The sequence below is a fragment of the Amia ocellicauda genome, chromosome 3, assembly GCF_036373705.1.
Source record: "Amia ocellicauda isolate fAmiCal2 chromosome 3, fAmiCal2.hap1, whole genome shotgun sequence".
Lineage (NCBI taxonomy): Eukaryota > Metazoa > Chordata > Actinopteri > Amiiformes > Amiidae > Amia > Amia ocellicauda.
This window is the reverse complement of record NC_089852.1, coordinates 21,770,423-21,790,153: the sequence shown is the minus strand read 5'-3', so window position 1 is coordinate 21,790,153 and position 19,731 is coordinate 21,770,423. Positions and strand designations below refer to the sequence as shown.

The 19,731-nt window shown below is 41.4% G+C and overlaps 1 protein-coding gene across 2 annotated transcripts in view; it reads right to left on the bottom strand.

Annotated features, from left to right (window-relative positions):
- Positions 1-1,649, bottom strand: part of kcnh6a (potassium voltage-gated channel, subfamily H (eag-related), member 6a) — a 58,709-nt gene extending 57,060 nt beyond the window's left edge. The window contains exon 1 of one of the 2 annotated variants that reach the window (XM_066698474.1): positions 1,185-1,649. In XM_066698474.1, coding sequence (XP_066554571.1) covers positions 1,185-1,260 — 76 coding nt within the window. In that variant the 5' untranslated portion in view covers positions 1,261-1,649. The remainder of the gene's footprint in view (positions 1-1,184) is intronic. The other variant, XM_066698473.1, reaches the window with a different exon arrangement.
- Between the last annotated feature and the right edge of the window lie 18,082 nt (positions 1,650-19,731).

Below are 19,731 nucleotides of genomic sequence, written 5' to 3'. Positions count from 1 at the left end.
TAGATTTTTGTTTGATCTAATTATCGGAGAAAATGCAGAAGGTGACGAAATGTGTATATGAAAGGTATTCAGTATGTGTAGAGAGAGATGGAGAAAGAGAGAGAGCAAGGTTACCGTTTAAAACACGTTGCCAAGAGTCTGCTTATACTCGCTGGTGTCAGCTGATGGGAAGGACGGACCAGGAGGTTAAACATGTTTAAATGGCTTTCAATGCAAGCCGAGAGCGCAATGCAAAATGACTTTTTTGAATAGTGAGATTGGACTGTCGCGCAAATGTCACTATTGCCTTTTCGTATATACTGCGCCTGCTTGACCCTTATGCTTTCTCTTCCACATACAAACGCACGGCAGGGTTGTTGATGCCCAATAGCAATAACTATTGTATCATGTTGGGTGCTATAGCAAGGCTTTAGTTACCCATACAGAACCAGGTCTCTCCTCATACTGGTCAATGGCCCCAGTTCAAGCGAGGTAATACATGGAAGGTCAATCACTTCTAGTCAAATTCTAGTCGTTAAAAAAGTGAAAGTCGGGAGTTGGAGGTCAGGAAGCCAGACCTTAACTAAACTCCAGATGCAAGTCTGCCAGTTAAAGGTAAAGTTGCATCTGTCATGTTTCCAATTTACTTCGTCAGACGTGGACTACAACATTAAGCATATTTCCCAATTTATAGTCTCACAAGATACAATACAGAATCAGTGGACATAAAACCATTACTTTCTTAAATCTACAATCTCGACAAAGACAAAGAGATTGTTCATGCATTGCATTAGGAACAGATTTTTTATCCTGCTGTTGCTGGCTAACCAAACTATAAAGTTCCCTGCATACATATGATGTGATAAGTTCATTATTAATTGTTAATCATTTATCAATAATAATAATAAGTAACACGTGGTTGCCCGTGGAAAAACAAACACGTTACTGCCAGTTAAGATAAAAGCAATAATTTGCTAAATTCATTTTAAAATAGAAATGTTAATAAATACAATTTAATTAGTTGGATGTCAAATAAATATAGATCTGACATTGCTTGCGTCTCTACCATTACATGTGGATGTTTTTTTAAAATAAAATAAACCTGTTGATTTGTTTCCTTAGGTGGAACAAAGAACCCTTATTAACACTTAGAGCATACAGCAAAACTCACAATACAAATAATGCCACAAGAAAAGTGCACTTACTTTGTCCTTCGAATTTCCTGATAATGGTGTCCAGGTAGGTGTTCTGGGGCGCTACATGGCCCCGTCTCACTGGCATTTTGAAGGGCGGCGAGCTTCTCTCTCCCTAGCATTAACCTTTTGCCGTTTCTCGGTGGGGTTGTAGCGTCCGCAGGCCGAGGATGGAGATGCAGATGCAGATGCAGATGGAGAGCGCAGAGGCTCCGGACAGCTTCATCAAAAGCAGCGCGGCTCAGAGCGCCCTGTTGCCTAGGCGATGGTGGAGCCGTCTCCGCAGGCAGATGCGACGCGCGCGCTGAACCCGCACCTTCTCCCCCAGCTTAAAACAAAGACACGGAGAGGGTGGGGGGCACCAGGATCACACTCCCATAATAACAGATACCCTCCCCCAAAATGTCAACTCCTAAGTCTGGTAGGCGAAGGCTGACCGAGTGGTGGGATAAAATGGGGAAAGGTCATGAGAAAGAAGCTCCCATTTGCTGAATCACAGCTCCCCTCAGTTTTACCGTGTGGGGCAGAAGGAGGTTGTCAACACTGCCAACTGCCAAGGTTGACAATATGCAGAACTATTATCCTGCCTCCCTCTCTTTTCTCCGTCTCTCTCTCTCTCTCTCTCTCTCTCTCTCTCTCTCTCTCTCTCTCTCTCATCTTCTCGGCGCAGCGAAAAGTGTGCGCCGCTCGAAATAGACTCGTTTCTAAGGGTGTTTGCGTACTTATTTGGGGGTCAGAAGGAGGGTGTTTTTGGAGGATAGGAGTGCTTATTGCCACTGCCACATTAAAGCTTTTTTTAAAACGACAAGCATTGTGTAATGAAGTGCTTCTTCTGCCACAAACAAGTCCCCGAACCGGCTGACCGCTGGGCGCCGCGCCGTGCCAAGCCCTGAGCGCACGGACAGTTTCCATTACGGCGCGGCTGTTTTCGGCCGTGCGCACCGCCACGCTTATTTTTATTTCTTATCTGTGCGACGCTGAAGAGCCTGGAGTCCCAGTGTTTCAAACAGATCCGCCGGGAATGCGCGTCTGTTCACCTCCTCTGCCCATTTCCATGCGCTTTATTCACCGACACAATTTGACAAGATGAAAAAACGGATAATTAAAACAAAGCAGGACCAGACATTCAGAACAACACCCACTTGATTGCTGACAACCAAGAGAAAGGGAGAGAGAGAGGGAGAGGGAGAGGGAGAAAATAATTAAGATGAGTGGGCAAAAGAATGTGAAAATTCCTCAGTTGGACAATAATAATTCCGTGCGTATTTTTAACTTCTCGCAAGTTAGGTGAATATTCGGTGAATGTCCAAGTGGACATTAACGGTGACTGGTGATGCAACGGGCAATAGTTTAGTTTTCATTTTTTTTTCATTTTCCCCATCACCTTAAGCATCAAAGCTCTAGGATTTATAGTAAGCCATTCAGAACGCTGAGAAAGCCTGACAGCCTTGTCATAAATCTGCGTGTTTTATAAGATCCATGGCTGACATTCAACAGATCAGCTTCATTCATGTCTTTGATATTAACAGCTTTAGACTTGGCTGTGGAGTGAAAGCAGCAGCAGCACAGAGTGGATATTTTTCTGAGAAAGTGCACCTGACACGTTGCATTTTGGGGTAAACGTGAGCCGGCTCTTGGGTGTGACAGAAATGTGTTGTCTTCACTTCACACAGCTCAGGCTGTCAGAGCTGTCATCTCTCCCACCTGTCTTCATCCTTGCAGTTCAAGTCCAAGATAAAACTCAAAAGGGCCGCTCATATCAGCCCCGCATTTGTGGGTGTCATTTCTTTTTCCCACTGCTTGGCAAAGAGATCCGTGCTCTTCTTCTGTCTGCTGAGCACAGCAACAGCTCAGGCCAAGAACTTAATATCCTACAGCAGTGCTTATCCACCCTGGTCAGGGATCCTGCTTTATTTTTGTTCCAGCTAAGCTTGCACTTACTTAAGCAAACCCTTAAATGACAAATTCAACTGCAATCTGAACTCTTTAATTAACACAAACAGCTCGGACAAATATAGCGTGATAGAAAGCAGTCGAATTCTGAAACTTTTTGTTCATTCTGTCAATTTTTAAAATGTCACTTTGAGCAAAGCATTAGTTGAACTAAGTTTTCAATGAAGTACCTGAGAGACCCTGGGGCCCCCAGGACCAGCAGTGAAAACCACAGCAGGCATCTGTTAGGAACAAACTAGTCAGTACTGTAGTGGAAGCCAGGTTCCTTCAAGAAATGGTTCCAATGCCTAGTGCATCCAGGAACAGGTCTCAGATAGAGTGTTTTCTTACAGGCTGGACAAGCTGGTGTCCACTCTGGTCTATCCAGCAGTTTGTCCAGGAGTTCCTATGGGGCAACACTCACTTGGCACAGAGCCACTGAGAAGGGGATGGGCAGAAGCTGTCAGTAGGAAATTGGGGTCGTCCTCACACCTGCCGGTTCAGCTTGCCTGCCGGTTCAGGGTGTTACAGCAGCTCCATCTGCAAGAAATCCTCCGATTGGTGTGATAAATGGGCTGTATGCATTCAGGGGCTCCCAGTGTGAAAAATAGCAGATGGTCTTGACAATGTGTGTATTGGAGAATGTGGGCTTTTGTGTGATCCCTCCTGAAGTGGCAATGAAGACAAAGCAGAGCCAAGTTCAGTAATTGGCTTTTTCAAATTGGGGCGGAAAAATAATTGGATTCTAAAAGAAACAAAAAGGTTTAAACTCTGGAATCAGTTAGCTTCTAGAAACTTAATAAGAACTGAATGTCCTGCTGTGAGCAGTTTCATTATTTGATGGCAATGAGACCACTGTAGTTACTTCATGTATAGGCAGGGTCAGCCTCAAACTCAGTCCACGCCTAGAAGATAAGCCTGAGTCCACTATCTATCTAATTGGCCACCATCTGATTGATGCAATTCTAGAAGGCAACGAGTGAAAACTATTAAATTTGATCTTCAGGAGTTTTATTTTCCCCCACAACCACACCACATAAAATGTGGTCTTTCTAACCTTGAGAACTAAGTATGGTAGGGATTTTTCATCAGACCGCAATTTCCAATTCTCAAGGCATCGTTTACGCGCACACACACAACAGCGTTTTCATTATCGACTACGCGGCCCTCAAATATCTCCCATCTCCTACTAAATGGCATTGCCTATTTCGTTCATCTAGATTGGAAAAGCAAACGTACAAATGGAGATTGAGAAAAAGAAAAACAGAATAAAATGACGTGCAGTGAGGCGCGGATCACAGCAGGCAGAAGGACGTGTGGAATTATATCAGAGATTGGCGTGCAAATCAGTTTCTGCATAGGAAATGTGTCAGTGATGATGTGTGAACCAAAAGTGAGATTTGACCTGGCACACAGAATGTCCTTCAAATGAAACACGAAGAATAGGCAGCAGCCCCGATGCGGTCGGAGTTAATGACAAGAATTGCCATTTCCAATTTCATTTCTATAATTCAGCATTTTCTGCAGCATGGTTGAAGGCTTTTTGAAATGTTTGAGATGAGACATAGCTTGTATCAGAAAAACATGGGAAAGAGCATAGAAACATATATATATGGGTCAGTCTCCCAAAATATGCATAACAACATTATATTCTTGTGGTTTTTAATTATTAAATGCCTTATCTAAAGACATCTGAATGAAAAAGATAATCAGCCAGCTACATTTTGTGCTAGTGGCATGTTTTTATCACTACCCCTAGGGTATTGAGTGGAACAAAGACACCAAATGTGTGTCCAAAAAGTATATAAACAAATATTATCTTGTGATCTTGGTTGTCTGATATCAACAATGTCTGCATGCATCTGTGGGTGTTCATGTCACATTTTTAAAAAGGTGCGTGGTTTTGGCCATGTTTCAATCTCTGGCACACCCAACAGTGAAACCGTGAAAAGTGCTCTGGGCGAATTTGTGTAGCACAGATTTCCAGAGTTCTGCGCAGATCTGCACTACACCACCAAAGGGATATGGAATAGTGCAGATCTGTGCAGAACTGTGGAAATCTGCGAATGCAACAAAAAACATAAAATAAGCATACAAACAAAAACTTTTCATTGTAATTAGATTTTATTCAATATGACAAACCACTATGAAAACCACTTTAAATTACCTTAAGTGTAGATTAACACTTTATCTCCCAAAATGGCATCTTGTTTGAATACTGTACATAACAAAACAAAGACAAACCCAATGTGCTGTGGTCCATATTATCTTGTATAACAAACCTATGAATGGTTGTATGCTGTGCTTACTATAACCAGAGAAAAACTTGCCTCTCCTCACACGCAGGCAGCCCAGTTTCTAGTGCGCCCGAGAGAAGTTGGAGACTCAAATCTCTCCCTGATTAGCTATTCCAGTACATCCTGGAGGTGTGCTATGGGATTGAGGATCAGGAGCTGCCATTAAATATCCTCAACACTGCTGTCTTTGGTCCACTGTGACACTCACTTGCTTTGCAGCAGGGTGCAATAAATTGTGAGTAGATGTATGGGATCCTCAAAAAAAAAAATCCTTAAACACTGGCCACGCACTGGTCCAGGACAACAGAATACATGTTGCTGGACACAGTGCCCTGCTCTGCATCAGGGGAGAGTGGAGTGAGTGCCCTTCTCCCCATTAAAGGCTTCTGGGATCCTTTAAGAGGAAACACACTCTATGAAGACAGTACTGAAAATAATTACAACCGCTCAGACTGCGGCCGTTCTAAATTGTACTGGTGCTGAAGAAGGTATGTGTGTCTTCTTGGCAAAATCCTGAAAGTGTCCTCAAAAGTTAACCTGCAGAGAACAGAGATCAGCATTCCACTGACCACAACCGCCATTCATAATGTAACAGCTGCACAGCAAAAAGACAGAAGAGGAGATGTTCAAAAACTGCACCTATTAAAATGAGACTGTGAGCTGAAGAATAAAGATGCATGAAGAAAGCATTTTCTCTTTGAAGCTTCATTTGACCTTTTCAGGCAAGTTTACAAATTATTTTGTTTGAAATCTTCGTGTCTGGCTTCTTCTCAGAACTGATGGCAGGGGTATCCGGTACAGAGAATCATTATTCTCATAAAGGGGACCCACTTCTGCCAAAATGATGAAACTGCAGGCCATGTGAGGTTACCCTGATTTTTCTTGCTCCACTGCCCAAATAAACTGCACGCATTAGACAAATTCAAGTCTTGAGCAAAATCAATCATATATAAAGTGATGTAACAGCAATTAATTACACAGAAAAACAGCTTGTGGCTTTTATTATCTGAAGGCAACCATTTCTTAAAACTATAATGAATAATAACAACTGGGGAGGGGGGGATGTGACACTGACATGCTTTGCAATAATGTATGTTGTAATTAAAAAGTAATTTGATTGCCATTTTCATTAATCACACTGCCACTGGGGTGAAGACTTTGGCCGGGATTGTCAGTGTGGATTTCAGCAACCTGCTAGGCTGGGCTACAGACATGCTGCTGTCAGAAGGACTGGCACTGAATCTCTTCTGCCTGCTCTCAAACCTTCACAGAGCTTGTGTGATATTGGCATAAGGTTTCCCAGACAGACCAAAAACAAAACCTGATCCAGACCCATTCAGCTATCTAGGTCTTTTCTGGCAGTGTGACCTATCCATTTGAGTACTCCCTCCCTGTACCCAGCATCAGCTTTGTCATTTTCCACCCACCCTCGTTAATGGGAGGTCAGAGAAGGTGCGAAATGAGATTTTCTTCCTTATTTCATCTTGTTTGTGGGTTTGTTCTTAAAGACTCACAAGAATACTGTCAATTCCACATGTCCCCATTAGAAATAATCTGTCGAGAGACTAAATGGAAGAAGCAAACTAACCACATTCACAGACACCCTCAGATGAGTTAATGGCAGAGGTTTTAATACTCAAGTGATTTATATATATATATATATATATATATATATATATTTTTATTTTTTTTATTTTTTTTACCAGATAACTTCAAGTTCCCCCATGTTGGGTCATATGTAGCACGGTGTTTAATGAGGTTGTTACTGTGAAGACCTGTGTTCCAAATCCCCTGAACTCCAGCTCTGGTCCTTGGGCCTAGCATAGCAATTTGTTGTCTTGTTTGGGCTGGGCAGCTCAGAGACTCTGAGGTGCACACGTGACTGTGGTTTGAATACAGGATGTGAACGCATAAGCTACATACTGCTGACCCAAACAGGACTGTAAAAAACAGTCCAATACAGGGAAAGAGTGTACTGGATGTAAAATGTGCTTCACAGAAGCAGAATACAAAGAAAACTTGTAATGAAGAGCAGTTGCAGGAATGAAGGGAACAGATTTTTTTTTTCTTCAGTCCTTCTGAATTCCTTTAAATCATTCTTGTTCCAATGGTACATGCAGAGGGAACTGAAAAAGGAGAATCCTTCAAATAGCAGGTGAAGAAAAACACTTTCAAGCCACCCCCCTAACTACAGATGCCACGCCACCTCTTAGTGCTGCTTAATTGGGGCATCATTCCTCGGCAACCAAGGGTAAGCTCAAAAGAGGGAAGGAGGCAGATTGAACTCTGCTGTTCTTGAATTGAGAGTTGTCTTTGGTAGGAAAAAAATGGAAGAAACTTTGACATTCAAGACCAGTGCTGTCTATATACTGTATTCCTCTTTATAGACAAATCTCTCATTATTAGTCTATGGACATAGACTTTCAGTTGGCTATTTCGGATGTATTTCCCCCAAGGTCCTTGGAGTTTTTGTTCACCCATCACTGTGATATATCTACTGCAGAAGGTCTCCACAAGCTCCAATCACACCAGTAAGGTTTCCAGAGATTCTGCCACCCATGCACATTCTTTATCGAAATCTTTTGACAGCAGTTTCTCTCAGTTTAGACGACCAGGCAGGAAATGAGAAATCACACACATCCAAAAAAAAAACAGAAAAGGTGAAAGTAATTTGAATTATTTGTTTCATGAATTTCTTTTTCCCTGTGGTGTCTCTCTGGTCCCACTGCTCGTGTTACTGCTTTGAGCGGTTATCATGATGACTTTTCAAAGAAAAAAAAACAAAACAAAAACTACCCGATTAATACAGAAGACATGACCGATTTGAAGAAGAATGACATTGTCTACCGTTCTCAAGGTTGCTGCCTAAGCCCATGCAATCCCTGGCAATTATGAACAGGACAGGTTTTAAAACCTACACTTACACTGAAGACAACCAAGGCATACAACACGTGCTGCCAACACCATTTAATTACCATTCGAGTGTGTTAAAGCAAACGGCAATGGAGTTTCGTTTGCTTTTGGAGTTTGGCAGAATTCAAAAGGAACAGATTTCGGTTACGTTCAAACAAAGTACAGCCCCCAGACTTCCACACCCCCTGCACCCCACCCCAGTTATACAGTCAACCGCACCTCTCACTGGCTCAGATTGTGAAGAAATGGACTCAGGCAAAACAACCACACTTATGTCATCAGTCACCTTATATATACTGTATTTTCACTCGTGATCATATTAGTCTCTCTGTAACTTTTAAAAACTTGTCTGACAGTGTCCTGGGAATTATGAGGCAACCCTGTCAACAACAATGACAATGTAATATTATTCCCCATGATATTTTGTGTCATTTCAAGGTAGTGAGATGCTTTTAACATCTCTGTTTTTGCAGCAGTAAGTGGCAGTTCTTAGAGCTGAGATAAAACAGAATCACACAGTGGAGGGGGAAAAAAACAGATGCCATGAAATATTTCTATAATATCTCTTAATGATTTGAATGCAACCTAGAGCACAGTTGAGCCCACTACCCAGATGAAAATCATCTGACTCAGTTCTCAGTGTGATGTGAGAGTTATCCGCTTCTAAATAGTAAACAGCTGACAGTGACACAAAGTGATGAAGCGATGACCACGGCTCGAACAACATCCACCACCTTCGCTGCCCACCCCTCTCCGATGTCAAAGGTCATGCCCCCCCACATGTGGGGTGCTAATTGAGTGAAAGGATAAGGACATGGATCCCTGGCACAGTTTTGTCAGTTGCAGTAAGAGGAAGGCTATGGGGATAAGGGCACAGGGCTGTCTTTCCTCTCTGTGGGTGCAGACACACTCTATATTTAGTCGGCAGACAAATGCCATCTCCGACCCCTCTAGAGAGACAACGAGGCAGGGAGGAATGTGCTCAAGTGCAGGGCCGTGCTGCGGAGCGGTGGGTGAGCGGGGAGAGGGATGCAGGGGAGGAATGCCTGGATTGTACTGTAGGAGAGCTGCTTGACTTGAACCCGGGGTCACGCTAATTCTGGGTGTTCTGCACATCCCACACATGGACCTCTGTGCGCCCCATCTGAGGACCGAGATCACTGCCACTAGCACGTCGCAGAGGATTAATCATGATAGGGCAGATCTTGACACCGTGTTTTATCTTCAGAATGTAAAGCTCTCCGCAGCCTGGAGCTGTCGCAGTGTACTCTCGGGTACCGCCTTGGCTGGGAAAGCACGAGTCATTTGGATCGAGGCCTGGTGACTGATGGAGGTAGCTAGGTGGGTAATTTCCTTCATTAAAATATTTACGCTGAAGACCTCCTAGGGTGGCCTGTTTCTGTAGCTGAACAGGAAACAAAAATGATAACTTTGAATTCTATACCCTGTCTGCATGGCCCCTCGAAGGTTGGAGCAGCCCAGTACTGGATGAGTGTGGGAGGTCCATGGCTGTAATCTCTGGAATGCACACAGTCTCCTCTAGTAGGATCAAGAAGAATTTGCAGAGACACAGAAAAACTGGGGAACGCTAACAAATTTGAAGAAGCCATTTGGAGAGCCCATAAGAAATAGTGCAGCATTATTTGCATTTGGAATGATTGCTTTCAATTTAGCCTTTACTCACACCGACTTCCTCTTATGACGTAAGGAGCAAGTAGTGGGGTTCCAGCATGTACCCCTCGTTATAACTACACTACCGGTCAAAAGTTTTAGAACACCTCAATTTTTCCAGTATTTATTGAAATTTACACATTTTAATGTCTCAATGTACTCTGATATTAAAGCACAGAACAAATAAACAATTGGAGATAAAAAATAAATCCTGGAATTGTTTTGTTTAACAAAATGTAAGCCCTTAAGCTGACAAACCTCTCTGGTACCCTTAAAAGAGTGCCAAGTCCATGTGCTTCCATTTAATCCCATGTGTACTCTTCGCTGTTGTTTTGTTTGTCAAGTGTTTGGTATCCCATGAAAGCTGAGACTCTCAGCTTTCTAATGATGTGAAGCATTCTCTGATGTGAAAAAATAGTTTTTTATACGCCCCCCCCCACCCCCTCGCATTTAGGGAATGCAAAATCTCAGAAAATATTGACAATTATGACATATTCTGGAAGCAGACAGTCTACTGATCAAAACAAGACCATCCACGTTGTGGCAACACACACCCATAGAGAACTCAAAATGTCAAGATGGAAAACTCTGTTTACAGTGTACTAATACACTGTAAACGATTTTATATAATTGGATCTGAACTTCTCTGTGTTCGACCAAAATATATATACAGTTAATATATACTGGATTGATCGTTAGGTTGTTCTGAACACAACAAGCCAATTTGCAAAGACATCTGATCAAAACTGAGTCTTCTGTGACCATCTGAATGAGACTCCCCCCCAGAACAGACTGCTCTGAATGATGGTGTGCGACACGAAAACTGTAAATCAGCTCTGTTTGAGAATGAAACGCGCTGGTAGCCAAGAGAATAAGCTTTCAAACGATGTGCACATTGTAGGAATACAGTGCAACTTCTATGCACAGGAGCTGTGCGTAACACTGCCAAATAATGCTTATGAGGGTGTAGTAACACAGTATGTAAGTCTGAAATGTACATTATTTTTCAGTTTTTGGTGACCTAAACATTTTTTTTTAGCCTGTGGGAGTTTACCACTTACCTTTGTACCATTTTAGGTTATTCACTGGACTTGAACTGCTTAAATTTAAATAACAACTGGAAAAATGGGGGTGTTCTAAAACTTTTGACCAGTAGTGTAGTTTAGAGCCTAGTTTACAGCCCAAAGTCAAGATGTCAATTCACAGTTCCACTCGACTGCACTTCCATTGACATTAGCTTGGGAGGACTTTAGCTTGATAAGTCATGATGAGAATAAAGTAAAAGAACACTACAAGCATGTGGCTGAAGAAACCAACAACTCTATTACTACACACAGGTATTACAGAGCAGACATCTACGTTGTTTTAGTTTATTTGGAGAAAAGTACTACAAGCAACTGTAGACAATGAAATCTTAATACAAGCCTATGCCTTAAACAAGTCACAGGGACACACTATTACTGTACAGATGCATTACCCAGCAGGCTTTGGCACAGCGTTTTTTTTTTTTTGTGTGGAAAGTTACTTGAAAGGCATTGTAGACATCAAACCCCAACCCTCATTAAGTCCCTTATCTAGCACAAATGCCTTTTATTGTGATTAAAAGAACAGACAGAGATTTAGCATCCCCTCCTAGCTTTCCACACTGAATTCCACAGATAAGGGGATTGTGCCAAACACAGGAGGCCGACCACACACACGCCGTTAAAGAACGGACAGACTGAGAAGCCCCCCGAGCAACCAAGGCCCAAGCCAACGTGAGGGCGCAGAACGTGACAGCAGCTCAGACTGGAGTTAGGGCTGGTTGTCTTTTTCACCAGCACAGTTCAGAAGAGGCAGATGAATGGCAGGGGTGATTGTCCACAGTCTTTTGAGCACAACATGTGTGGAGTGAAGCAGCAAGCCAGCTTCTCTCAGGGGAGGCTTCCTTCAAACAAACCTCTGAAAATGCCCTCCCTTTTAAGAAATGATGTCGGACAGCAGCTGAAACAGAAAGGAAGAGCGTGGAGAGCATACAGAGGCCGCAGTCTCCGGACGTCAGACATGGATCTTCTCCATTCCTTTTATACACATCTTGTACATTTCGTAGGCGAATGCCCTTGTGGCTGGTTCAGTTTATCCAGAAATATAGGCTATAACAGTGAATGCTGAATTACGTATTTCTACAATGTCACTGTAGTGTTAACAACTGTGAATCAAGTTTAATGTGATCAGAGAACGAATCCGATGGAAATTTCCTTTGACATTATCAACCAGCCCGAACCCTATCTGCTTATACAGCTGTTTATAAACGTGTCTTTTATCAGCGTTTAGCCTACTTAAAATGCACAGGCAAGTTCTACAGCTCAGACTGTCTTCCCCCCCATGATCCGTGACTGGTACTGGAAAACAAGGCGTGGGCTGAAAATGAGGAGAAAGGCAAGGATTCTTGACAGGCAATTAGCAAAGTTTTCTTTGTTTTTTTATTTTTTTATAAATCAGGTTCATCCCTGTTTTACACAATATCCAATTTACATTTATTATTATTATATATTCAGAACATGAAGTCCAATCAAGATAGAAAAGCCCCCCCAGCTGCTAATATTCTTACATAGATGGCTGTAGCAAGGGTAGGGGGTGGGGGGGTCAAAGTCTGCTCCTCTTAGTGCCTCCGATTCTTCTGCATTGAGAATTCAATCCACCTCACACGATCTAATTCCATTCCATCTGTATTGCGGTGAAGTTGGCCAAGTTGAAATCATGCCCTTTATTCAATATACACAATTGAGGAGAAAGGCGTTTTTAAGCCCACAGAGAGACACGTTCAGCTGCTCCAAATCATCGCATTAAATGCTGATTAAATACGTGGAGCCAAACCTAGAACAAAAGTCAGGCGACCCTACAGGGTACTGCAGACTGTAAGTTGGCTAACCCTGGGCAGGGGGGTTAAAGGTCGGATGGAGCATTGCTTTATTCCACAGACACCCATTTCCTTTTCAGTATCTGAGTGCTGTCTGCCTTAATGGCAACTGGGTACATGGGTGTGCAAGATGAAGACATGAATGGGATGTACTAGATCTATGACCATGTGGTTAAAACATGGTGCGGCAGTCCTAACCTCTACCCCACACTGCTGCTTAAACATTGGTAGCAACACATGAAGATTCACTTGTGTAAATTGGAATTTTCTAAAATGTATTATGCTTTGAATTGCACTGTATTTTGTAAATTTGAATTTGTAATGTTTTATGCCTTGTACTGAACAGTATTTTTGCACTTTGTACTGCACTTATATTTTGTAAGTCGCCCTGGATAAGGGAGTCTGCCAAGAAATAAAAATAATAATACAAATAATAATAATAACAAACAAGCTAAACTCAGAAGCTCACTAATGGCTCTTGCGCTGAACATTTGAATTAACAGTCAGTCAGGGCAGTATAACAAAAAGTGTGGTTTGCAATTTGTTTTCCAAACGGAAGTCTGTTACAAGAAATCAGTTAATTACTTTTATTTTATTATTATTAATAATTTTATTATTATTTTATTTATTTATTATATTATTTATTTCTTAGCAAACACCCTTCTCTCTTACAATGTACACAAGAAGCATTGTAAAGCATTACAAAAGTGCAGTAGTACAATCAGGATAAAATACTAAATACAACACGTATACATCCTAGTAACATTTGCAAACATAATACAGTTAAGTCCTAGGTATGAGTTCTGGTAAAGAAAAAAGCAGAGGACAAGAGAGTATGAGGTCCTGTTGTTTCTAAGAAAACATAACTTGTCTGTGACAAGTGGATACAGTACACAGAGTTTGTCTAGATTGTCTCTATGTAACAGGTAGAATCAGATTTTGTTTTTGTTTTCTGTAGACATTAATATGTTACGTAAAACGATTCTCACTTTAGAAGCAAGTGAGTAATAAAGGCAAAACAAACCCCCCAAAATCCTCCAAGAAAATCAATGGTGGGTAGAAGGTATGCTGTCGAGGAGGGCTCATCGTTAATTATATGGAAAACGAACACTTGAAAAGCAAGCAATTAGACGAGGTAAACCCCTCTCCTCCTCGAGAGCATCACTGCGTTGAACACCATTTCTGAACCTTCCCCTGGCAATTAGCTTCATTACCACCCACAGCTGAGCTCAATCATCATAATGGGGAAGAGCAGGAGGACATGAGTGGCAGCATTTCAAGCCTGCTGATGATAACTACCACAAGTCCCATCACACACCCCTGTTATGCTGTTAATCTCAACCAACTGGACACTTTAATTTTCTACATGGATTCATTTTCCTTCCTGTTAGCCACAACAGGGACGGTAATGTGCACTATGAGTCTCTTGCATGGATTGCAACAGTCTGGGAGTGTTATACTGTTTATCTAAAGAGAAAAGCACTGCCAATATGAGTCCCCCACCTCAATCCCATTGAACACCTCTGGGATGAACTGGACCAGGCGAAGCAGGAAAGAGACTGGCAAATACCAGTTTCTTCCAGCTCTAGAAACTTGGTTGCAGGAGGAACGGCACAGAAAGTCCTCCGGTCATCAATCAATGGGCTGCTGAAAGCATGGAGGCTAAATGAAGCACATGGCACTTAAAATGAAGCACTTGGATTTTGCCTGTTGCCTCACTATCTCTGGCAATATAGTGTCTAGTGTCATAGGAATAAAGAAATACCTACTGTCTTTAAGTGTACAATGGGACCATTGTATTATATAATGTAACATCATACTTTTGAAATACTTTATACATTCTACATCGACAAAAGATTGACCACTGTATTAGTGCCACATCAACACAATCTTTTTATATATCTGCAACAAAAAAGGTTCCATGAGACCATTTTCATGAGGATGATGATAATTATTATCATGAATAATAATAATTAGTGGTGCTGTTCTTAATAACACACGTTATTGCATTGTTATTTAAGGATTGTTGTCTAGGAAGTGTGCTGTACCCATTTGACCTCAAATTGCACCATATGCTTTAGTCTGCTGCAGGCCTGTCCCATCTTAGTATTCATAAGATGAAGATTATATGGCTGGAGAATCTAAATTCAAAATTGTTATACTTGGATATTTTAAGACTATAATCTCAGAGGTCTTACCCCCAATTCTCAAAGTCGCATCTTCTATTCATAAATAAACTCAGGCTGTCTTGGTTACAAATCTTAAATGTCTATTTTTATCATCTGACATTTCCCATTTACTTATTTATTTGCTAATGTGCATCATATTTTATAATGCCTGGTGTGTTGAAGGGAAAGGGGTCTGCATGAATATAATTTCAAAATCTATTCAATATATCCCTAAGAAGGAATGGTCAATTATCTGTATTCAAAGTATCACTGAAATTGTTACTATTTTTCTCCAATTTCACTTGTCTGGCTGCTAGTGATTTGTTTAAAAAAATTAACACAGGTTAACACAGTTCAATGCTAAAGCAAATTCTTTTACCACACACATCATGCTCAAATTTACAATATTACTGGGATCTTTCTCTCCTTGACGTCTCTCTGCCTGAACTTTAAATGTCAGGCACAAACCCTTCCACCACAAATCTAGATGAGTATCGTGTCACGGTTGCAAATTCATGACAAAATGCCCTTGAGTTCAAAGAAAGGGCGCCATTTCCGTAGAAGTGTGTGTCACTCTCAAAAAGGTGCGTTTCAGTTTTTTTGAACGGTGCTTACTGAAGCGATCAAAATGAGCAAAGGGTAAAGTAAATATATCACCCTGTTGTTAAAGTTGAAGTTTTGTAATCCTTCCAAAAAAAGTGCCTGAATAACAGCTGACTCAATCATGAAATTATGTGTTATGGCACAAATTGTGTACCCTGGTTGTATATATATATTGATTGTGTCTTGAAAAACGTGTGTGCGGTACTCTTGTAAACTTTGTGCAAAGGTGTGTACCAAATGTATAAATAATAATTAGATGTTTACTGCAGATCCTAATTTAGCCGGTTATATTTTTGTAATCTGTAGTTTCTTTTGTGTTCCGTTCGGATGCGCACAAAAAAGAAACTACAGATTACAGAAAATGATTGTATGATGGAGGTATTCACAACTACAATGTTGTGCTGCAAAAGTGCATACCGACCTTTGTCTGATCTTGTACCTAGGCTTAGGGGTTGGGGTTTAAGGGCCTTACTAAACACAATTGCTCTTCATTTGTAACGTGTTTTTCGTCGCAACATTTTACGTCGATGTCCTGGGAAATGACAGGGACAGGGACAGGGACAGGGACAGGGACAGGGACAGGGACAGGGTTAGGGTTAGGGTTAGGGTTAGGGTTAGGGTTAGGGTGTGGGTGTGGGTGTTAGGGTTAGGGTTAGGGTTAGGGTTAGGGTTAGGGTGTGGGTGTGGGTGTTAGGGTTAGGGTTAGGGTTAGGGTTAGGGTTAGGGTTAGGGTTAGGGTGTGGGTGTGGGTGTGGGTGTTAGGGTTAGGGTTAGGGTTAGGGTTAGGGTTAGGGTTAGGGTGTGGGTGTGGGTGTTAGGGTTAGGGTTAGGGTTAGGGTTAGGGTTAGGGTTAGGGTGTGGGTGTGGGTGTGGGTGTGGGTGTGGGTGTGGGTGTGGGTGTGGGTGTGGGTGTGGGTGTTAGGGTTAGGGTTAGGGTTTAAGGGCCTTTTCTAAACAAAATTGCTCTTCATTTGTAACGTGTTTTTCGTCGCAACATTTTACGTCGATGTCCTGGGAAATGACGTTAGAATAACGCAGCGGAACGACATCTACTGATTGGATGAATGGCAGACGTCAATATGAACATGTACCTGTTTAACTAATTTCCATGAGATGTTTTGATATACAGTATGTTTGAGTTGAGTGCAAAATCAGCTTAAACCTTACTGATTGTATCAAGTCTATATTTCATCATATGCATAACTATAGGGGAATCTTTACAAAGTTCTTAATAAAACAATGTTGGGGGGTTATTGTCCAATTCTGACATTTTACAATTGTTTTGCATCTGGAAATGATTATAAATCGAAAATAGACTTTCCAACATGGAAACTCTATATCCCAAATCAACCCATCTAGAGATGGTTGTCATTACTCCCACTTCACAGAAACATGTCGTTTCAATACAGAAGGAAAGTTTTCTTCCTGTATATACGTACTGCCATTTAACTTTTGAGAAGTCATCTGAAACGCTAATAATAATATTACAATAATTTTAAAAAAGCATCAGGAATTACATGGGTACCACTTGCCTGTTTTCAATTGATATATACTAACTAAGCATGTATCATAGGTACTGAGGTGTCACAGACACCTGCTGTTACTGTGGGCATGAGTTTCCAAAACGAGTGAAAGTTTGACTAAAATGTTTTAATATGATTTCTTCCTATTTATGGGGGAAGGAGGGGTTTTCCACCATTTTGTGTAAGCTGTACATGTGGCACAGTACTTATAGTGACATACGCCCTGCCTTTATTCACTATCTGTTCACTTTCTGACGTTGGGAAAATGAGGGCCGGTCTCTCTAAGTTTAACTTCAAAGAATTTATGAAGACCTGGTGTCTCCTGGAAACACACTGTAGCTTGGATTTATAAAGTCAACATCTGTAAGTTAGACTTAGTGAGCTAAATCAATAGGATAACAGCTTAGAGTCAGAGATTAACGACAAACAAGTTTGGAACTGCTTCATGTATGTGTGCATGCATTTTTATAAGCAGAAATCAACCATTAACTCTTTCCAGATGAGCCGCTGACTCCACTTCAGTTCCTTCTGACTTTCCTCAACTCCTTGACTGCCATTGCAGCAGTCTCCCGGTAACCATGGCTACACAGGACCGTGTGTGCAGGCCAACGCAGCCGCTGAAATAGAAATGTCACCATCTTCTATTCCCTTGTTGACACCGCTTTAGACTAAATCGAGAGACTACAGAAAGGGATACAGCAGTGAGAGGGGGCTATTTTGAACACCGACTAATTTGAAGAAGAAGAAGAAGAAGAAGAAGAAGAAGAAGAAGAAGAAGAAGAAGAAGAAGAAGAAGAAGAAGAAGAAGAAGAAGAAGAAGAAGAAGAAGAAGAAGAAGAAGAAGAAGAAGAAGAAGAAGAAGAAGAAGAAGAAGAAGAAGAAGAAGAAATAAAAAGCTGTGGTTCCTGGCAGCTTTGTAAACCACACTGGCCTACATACGCCAAGCAAATTTCCGCTCAATTTGCAGCAGTCCACTTAGGGAGGAGAGACAAGAGGCTCTATGTTTAATTCATGCACACACGGGGCAGGGTACTTCAGCGCTTTGCAATCAAGTGATTTCAAAAGTAAATGGCCCTCGTTGTTTTGTTCCCCCTTTACGCCACATGGCAAAAGTGTCATCGTCTGAATTCTGAATTTGAAAAGGTCTTCCTCCACTTCTCCCTCTAGTAGCATTTCAGTGGTCAGACCTGTGCATTATGTTTTTTTTGTTTGTATGTATATATTATACACAGTGCTTAGGCATAACAAATATGTCTGGTACAGATATACGTTCGTGTTTATAGCCAAATGCACCCAAACACTCAGATTTAACCACCACCAAACACACACATACACAAATATATACTATGCACTATACTGATTAAACAGACCTTATTTCCAGTACAAGGTAGCTGTTGAATGTTTTTTTTTTCTTTCTTTATTGTGTTTTGCTTTATTTGTTACTAACCCACAGCACAGTTAAACTGGAAATGCAGTCAGAATTTTCAAAACAGATTAACACCTATCAGTTTCCCCAGACAGTGGGGAAATGAATATTTCATGGGTGAAAATAACACTGTCTGAGTCACAGGGTTGATTGAGATGCAGAGAGCAGCAGTGGCTGGGTACCCTCCCTCTGAGACAGCACATAGACTCCCACCTCCCCTCCAAAGTCAAAGCAATAAAATATAAATAAAAAAAGTTATATTGACACAGGGAAAGCATCAGAGGAGTCAAGAGTGGACTTGACTGGCAATCAGTTACAGTGGAATATATGTGTTCGCGTTAGAGAGAGAATACCTACAGTAACCAATCAATTTACAAAAATGGATCTCTGATGCAGTTTTCTTTCAGAATAAATACTTACCTACCTCCTCTAAGATTTTAAGAATAAGAAGCTGTGATTCCTGTAGAGAGGCATCTAGGCTTATGTGGCAGCTGGAGAACAGACTCCCACTGATTTCCACTGAATCAATACTATCCTCTGGGACAGACACCTTTCGCATGTTTGTGGTCCAGTGGAATTCAGCTACATTACTAACTGAGCTGCTCATCGTTAATATCTTTACTATATGGTTCTGCTGGGGATGCTGTAAAGAGAGTGATACAACCTGCAGGACTGTAGAGCAAGGCTTGGCCCATCTTGATCTATACTTAAAAGCCAGATCCTGTTTATAAACAGCATTAGATTCAGGGGTCCAGTGGATTGTAGAGGACATAGATTCATAACTGTTACACATACACTTCTCAGATTTCCACATTTCACAACAGTGTCCCCATGCAATGTATCATAGGATTTGTGCAATTTGGTTGTTCAGTGATTGTGCCATAGGTTTTACAGTACTTTCCTATTATTTTAACTGTGCTTTACTACACTGAACTATGGCAATACCATGATATAGCAAGATATTCAAAGGAAGGCATAGGAAATCTTTGTAACAGTATGTATGCTTGCTAAGGGAGGTGAATGGGAATCACATGGGAAAGAATAAAAGGCTTGCCCTGGCTTGTCTACACAAACCCTCACAGCTAGGTTACAGAGCACTGTTCAATACAGATTTCTTTTTTACAGAG